Raw genomic sequence first — 6,373 nt, forward strand, 5'->3', positions numbered from 1 at the left:
TGTGGTACTAGAACGAATTTTTGGATATATTTTTGAAATAGTTATCTAGTACTATTTATGTTAATGATTTAATGCAAATATTATTATTTATTTTAATGTTTAATTAGGTTAAAATAATAATTAAATATGTTTCTATTTATTCGTTGTTGACATCAAATTTCCTTCGAGTTAAAAAATCAAATATTTAATTGAATTATATAGCGTAATTAGCCAAAAGAAGAACACTTTTTGATGCAAAAATTACAAGAGAAAATCGTCTCAGTGACCAAAAATACCTTAAAATATACGATTTTAACCAATTTTTTTTGGATTTGCCAAAATGACCAATAAAATCGCAACGCGATATCAAAATCGCAACGCGATTTAGAAAATCACAACGTTAAAAAGAAAATCGCAACGATCAAAAGAAAATCGCAACGCGAGCTTCCAAGTTCGCAACGCGATTTAGAAGAAAATCGCAATGCGTTTGATAGAATCGCAATGCGATTGAGAGAGTCGCAACGCGATTGACGTTGAAAATAAAAAAACATTTGTTTCTCTAAAAAGATAGTATCCGCGCGGACGTGTCGAAGACACGTATTACCATTACCATTACCATTACCATTACCATTACCACGACCACGACCACGACCACGACCCGACCCGACCCGACCCGAGACGACGGCGGCGGCGGCGCGCGAGAGTCCCCCTTGTTCTCTTTCACTCAACAAGGAAGTGCAAAATACAAGCCTTAAATATAATTCCCAATAGTGTTTCCAATACTATGTGGGATTGAGCATTACCAACACTTGTTCCCAATATCATTATTCTTCATAAGTTATCATCCATTACAATATGAATTATCGATAATAAATTAATTCATTTTAATAAGTATTTAAAATTATAACTTGATAAATACATGAAATAATTCTATTATTAAATAAAAAATATATTTTTTATATTAAAATTATTGAGATAGATATTTACTATAAAAGTAAAAGATTTTTTTTTCACGTACAACCTCTATGTGAATTAGTTTCACAATAAGGTATCGGTTATGCATTGGATTCTTTCGTACTAGATGGTCTTTAATAAGATCATCATCATCATTCTTTTGTTCAACAATACCATATATTAATGAGGTATATTGGTTCATTAACACGACTAATTCATATTGTAATGGATGATAACTTATGAAGAATAATGATATTTGGAACAAGTGTTGGTAATGCTCAATCCCACATAGTATTGGAAATACTATTGGGAATGGTATTTAAGGTTTGTATTTTGCACTTCCTTGTTGAGTGAAAGAGGACAAGGGGGACTCTCGCGCGCCGCCGCCGCCGCCGTCTCGTCTCGGGTCGGGTCGTGGTCGTGGTCGTGGTCATTTTGACAAATCCAAAAAAAATTGGTTAAAATCGTATATTATAAGGTATTTTTAGTCACTGATGCGATTTTCTCAAATTACAAACGCAGATAAAGGTGTAGTTCAATAGGAGATAATTGTTGATCAAAAACAGAAAGAGAGAAGACAAAGTCCGTCAGTTTCACCTTCAACTCATTGACTAATCGCTTCATCCTCAAGCTTAGGCCTTTGAATTTCAAAACACCCCACGTTATCAAGAAAAATTGGGGGGATTCTAGTCATATCAGAAAAACCCTCTCTGCAACCCCAAATCAATCAGATAATTCTTCTAAAAAAAATACAGAATGGTGATGAAGGCAGCTGTTTGTCTTACATGGTGGCGTGGTTGGGAAGCAGCGTGGCCCAAGCCTTCTTCGCGACTCTGGAGCGTTGTTCTTGCATCAACCTTCCTTCATCCGACGACGCCGATGATTCCGATGCCCACCATCTCCCTCTCATGTTCACCAATTCCTCCTCCATCTCTTCATCTGCTACTTCTATAGTCAACAAAAACAAGAAGCCTCCCAACGGCGTCGTTCATCTCCATGTCTGAATCCTGCATTGCTAGCTGCAATCTTTCTGGGTATTGTTTATAGTGTTTTGGTTTTGTATTAGTGCTGATTGTTTGGTTTGAATGGAATCATTCAGCGTTAAATGTTAAACCGTTCAATATTCAGACTATTTGTTTCTCATCTCTGAATGATTTAAAACTGATTGATTTAGTAAAACAGTGTTGACTGATTTAGCAAAACAGTACTGACTGATTTAGTAAAACAGTACTGACTGATTCAGCAAAACAATATTGAATGATTCAGGTGATTCAGAGTCATTATCAAACAACATGTCACATTCAGAGCTAATTCATACAGAATCTCTGAATCATTCAACATTTAAATCATAACGCTTAATCATTCTGAAATAAACAAATAACCGCTTACTTTTTAAAATATTTATGAATTTTGATGTAAGTTTTTCTCTTTTATTTTTCTCTTTTATTTTTCTCATTTATGAATTTTAGATCTATTAAGAGTGATTTCCATCTTTCTTTTATAATCTCTTTTTAAGGAAGACTAAAATAAGATTTAAAATTTATAAAAATAAAAAACATATTTATTATTTTACTTTTCGAACTTGTTTTCTTCGTAATCTTTTTCTTCCCATCAAGTTAGCTATTATTTACAAATTATATAATTAAATTTTAATAACTTCATTTGATCGCAAATTTTTAAATAAAAGTTTAATTAAGATAAAACTTTTATTATCTAATTTAATATAAACTTTAAGTATTAATTTATATTACTTTTTAAAATATTTTAAATCTTCAAAATTTGACCCCAAAATAAGAACTTTCTTTGAATGTAATTAAAAATCAATTTATGAGGTTAAATTGTCAGTGTTGATTCACGGCCATTGGAGATATAATATGGAGGGTTAGATTTATTAATCTAAGGTAAATTACACATTTAATACTTCAACTATCATTTTTATTTCATTTCGGTCATCTAATAAATTTTTTGTTTCAAAATAATGTCTGACGTTACGTTTTAATTTCATTTTGGTCACCCATCATTAAAACATTAACGGTGATATTAACGTGTCACCATAAGGTAAGACCACACCATTATTGAAAAAATGAAAATATCACGTTAGTAATTCTATTAATTTTTAAAGACAAGTGACCAAAATGAAATTAAAACGTAACATTAGGTATGATTTTGAAAAAAATAATAGTTGAGTGACCAAAACAGAACAAAAGTGATAGTTGAGATACTAAACTTGTAGTTTACCCATTAATTTATGCAAGTGTAAAACCAAATTAAGAGTAGACGTTAAAAGGACAAATATCTTATTATGCCATTAAGAAAAGCTACATCATTTCGTTAACCAAAAAAACAAAAGCAATGGAAGACTTTTTCTCACTTCATATGGCTCTTCAAATCACTCCTTCCCCATAGGAAAACCTCAACCAATTCATAATTAACAAATTATTTTGAAGAGTAACTTCATCGACTAACAATTAGCATCATTCATAGAAGAAGAAGAAGAAAAACTATGCAATATAAAGAGAACGTATGAGAAACCAGACGAGGATGATTCAAGAGCCGTGGGACTACAATATATCCCATCTCTTTTTAACACGGAACATCAGCGTTGATGACTGAATGTCATCCTGTGGTACCTGTAACATAAACTGAACTTTCATCTTCATCGCAGCGTTCCTCGCCTTGCCGTTTTCATCTCCGACCTGAAATGAGGATACCAAGAGTTATCGGGCCATGTAAACAATATAAACCTTGCCTTCAAGGACAACAACTTTATTTAATGGGTGATTATAAGGTAGTATTTGTTCAGAATTTTTTTTAATCTATTGACAATGTATGCATCCTATAGACCGGAGTCCTAGGGATGGCAACAGCCGGGTATTGGTCCCCCGTCTCCGTTTAAAAAACCCGTACCCGTCCCCGCTTAAAAAACCGCAGGAATTTAAACGGGGATCCCCATCGGGTAATCGGGGAAAACCGTGGGGAAACGGGTATCCCGTTTAGCATAAACGGTTATTTAAACGGGTATCGGGCCGGGTATCGGGTCGGGTATATATATTTAAATTAAATATATAAATATTATATATATATTTTAAATTAAATTAAATTTATTAATATTATATATATAATAATTATTTTTAATATTTATTGGGTCAGGTAATCGGGGCGGGGATTACTAAACCCGTCCCCGTCTCCGTCCCCGTTTAACATAAACGGGTTTTCTCCGTCCCCGTCCCCGTTTAACATAAACAATTTTTTCCCGTCCCCGTTTAATTCGATTTTCGATTTTCTCTGTCGGGTTCAGATTTTTTTTTGCCATCCCTTAGTCCTTGTGGCTTCTTCGAGGACTGTCAGTTAAGCAAATACCGCTTACCCATATGGAAGCCCAGCCACGACGAAAATCTGAATCATATCCAGCCCTGAACTTGATGTATTTCTCATATTTGTGCTTGTACACAGCACTCCAATTGTTTGTATCAAGCTTGTACCAGTAGCTGCAGACAAATACGAAAGCTGATCAACAAAATACGTGGATAAAAAGAACATCACATGAAAAAGAGCTCACCGAGTCTCCTGCAAAACAAAAGAAATGGAATTGTTCTAAAGTTCTAACCTCACTTTGTCAGTTGGAGTAAGACGTCGCTTGAATGCAAATGATACAGCATTCGAAGGTATTGAAATGCTAGGAATAAATTTCATTAACCGATCCTGCAATTTGAAAACTATCAAAACCATCTATTTGCACACATTATTTCCAACCCAGCATTTTCCTATGAAGAATTTGCTCAGTCACACAAGTCAAATTTGAAGACTAGCCATCTCTGTTCATTGTAGCCTATCAATCAATAAGTAAATAAACAGGAACAGAAGAAGAACTTTATAACAATGAGGAATAATAATCACCTTATATATGTATCTTAATTTCAGTTGTTGGTTCACATAATGTGCAGAACAGACCCCATTCAAAATTTGACCTCTAAGAATTCCCTTCATTGTCAATGTTCTTGGTACGTCCTCCTGGTCTCTCTCCTCAACTGTAACTTCACCCATGGGGAATCTAATTGTCGCTCTAGGCTGCAGTGACAGGAAAGTAACAAAGGCAATTAGAATGAAAGAAAGGAAAGAGTGGTTATATATTAACATGGCTAAACTGGATATTTTGTAGGATATTAACAGCAATGTGGCACCACAACCGCTCTGCAATTCAGAGCCAAAAAAACTGGCTGAGTGCAAATTACCAAATACTTCTTCAAATTAAATGTTCAAATGAATATCCAATAGAACTAATACTGAATAAGTGCTTTTATACAATCAGCTACCAAGTACCAGAAAGGAACATTAAGATTAATTTAGATTTGTGCTGAACATAATCCTAAATGATTGGTCTTCACAGGACAAATAGTACTCACCAAACCAACAGATGGAACGGGAGATGATAATTGGATACCATAGCCGGGATGGGGTAGGTCTGCATACATTGACACCTCACCTTGTTGAGCCTGAGAAAAATATGGAATATTAAAGGGACGACACATGTAACTGTGACCAGCAAAATAATCTCTCACGCATGGCGACAATCGTCTCAAACTTTCATTTCTATAAGATTTTCATTAATAATGTCAACTAAAGCGCAACCACATAGAAAATATGTCTTTAAAGGAGAATCGGGCAAACCTTGACATCATGTGCAACATTGAAATACAACTTAGAACCCACATCGAAGGAGGTCCGGATAAGGGCATTTTGTTCTTCAGGATCGTAGTGGATGGACAAATATCTTGACGATAACATCAACTGTGGCTCCAAGATCTCGCGTTTGCCGTTGTTGATGAAGGAAAGGTTGAGCCTGGCGAGGTCGTCAAACAGCTTACACGAGACCCTCTGAAAGAACACGCGGCTATCACTGTCAAACTCCGAAGTCACTCTGAGGGAAGATTTTTCGGATAGCAAAGACAATAACTTGTCGGAGTAGATGCGCGTTAGAGAAGGTGGTGGTGGCGGTGGCGGTGGCTGTGGGGGAAGAAGCAGCGAAGGTGCTGGCGGTGAGAACGGTCGGATTAGGTAATTGGGTGTTTGAGAAGCTGGTTCCAGCATCGTTATTTTTGGTTGGTCTGTATATCACGCAATGTATGGTCTTGAGAAACGCTTAAAGCTTAAAAAAATCTGGGGTGTCTTTGGCTATTGGAGTCGGAGAGGTATTGTTGAATCTATAATGGATTTGTTTTGTTTGAAAGAGAGAAAGAGGGGGAGATGTGGCTTAGTAGTGGAATGGGGACATCGTTATTTGGCGGAAATTTCTGGTCTTATTTTAATCAGAATTCCGCTCCTCCCTATCCTTAACTCCGCAAAATATGAAGTTTAACGTTCATATTTGCTTGGAATAGTAATATACAAAGTCAACCTAATATTTCTGAGATTTTGCTCACGAATTCATTCATTTACTACC

At 35.4% G+C, this 6,373-nt stretch overlaps 1 protein-coding gene across 1 annotated transcript; it reads right to left on the reverse strand.

Annotated features, from left to right (window-relative positions):
• Window positions 1-3,432: 3,432 nt before the first annotated feature.
• LOC120120369 (outer envelope pore protein 37, chloroplastic-like) lies at window positions 3,433-6,036 on the reverse strand. The gene is made up of 6 exons (XM_039140032.1): window positions 5,602-6,036; window positions 5,337-5,426; window positions 4,831-5,001; window positions 4,541-4,635; window positions 4,301-4,421; window positions 3,433-3,629 (listed from the first exon to the last, which is right to left on the reverse strand). The coding sequence occupies exons 1-6, from the start codon at window positions 6,019-6,021 to the stop codon at window positions 3,495-3,497; spliced, it is 1,032 nt and encodes a 343-aa protein (XP_038995963.1). The 5' UTR covers window positions 6,022-6,036; the 3' UTR covers window positions 3,433-3,494.
• Between the last annotated feature and the right edge of the window lie 337 nt (window positions 6,037-6,373).

This window comes from Hibiscus syriacus, unplaced genomic scaffold (assembly GCF_006381635.1).
Source record: "Hibiscus syriacus cultivar Baekdansim isolate YM2019G1 unplaced genomic scaffold, ASM638163v2 tig00110338_pilon, whole genome shotgun sequence".
NCBI classification, from domain to species: domain Eukaryota; kingdom Viridiplantae; phylum Streptophyta; class Magnoliopsida; order Malvales; family Malvaceae; genus Hibiscus; species Hibiscus syriacus.

Excerpts from the sequence above, each read along its gene's own strand:
- LOC120120369 (XM_039140032.1), bottom strand. The coding sequence starts at position 6,021 with ATGCTGGAACCAGCTTCTCAAACACCCAATTACCTAATCCGACCGTTC. Across the intron at positions 4,422-4,540 it reads ACTCCAACTGACAAAGTGAG|CTACTGGTACAAGCTTGATA; the intron begins GTTAGAACTTTA and ends ATTTGTCTGCAG. Across the intron at positions 3,630-4,300 it reads GTGGCTGGGCTTCCATATGG|GTCGGAGATGAAAACGGCAA; the intron begins GTAAGCGGTATT and ends TCCTCATTTCAG.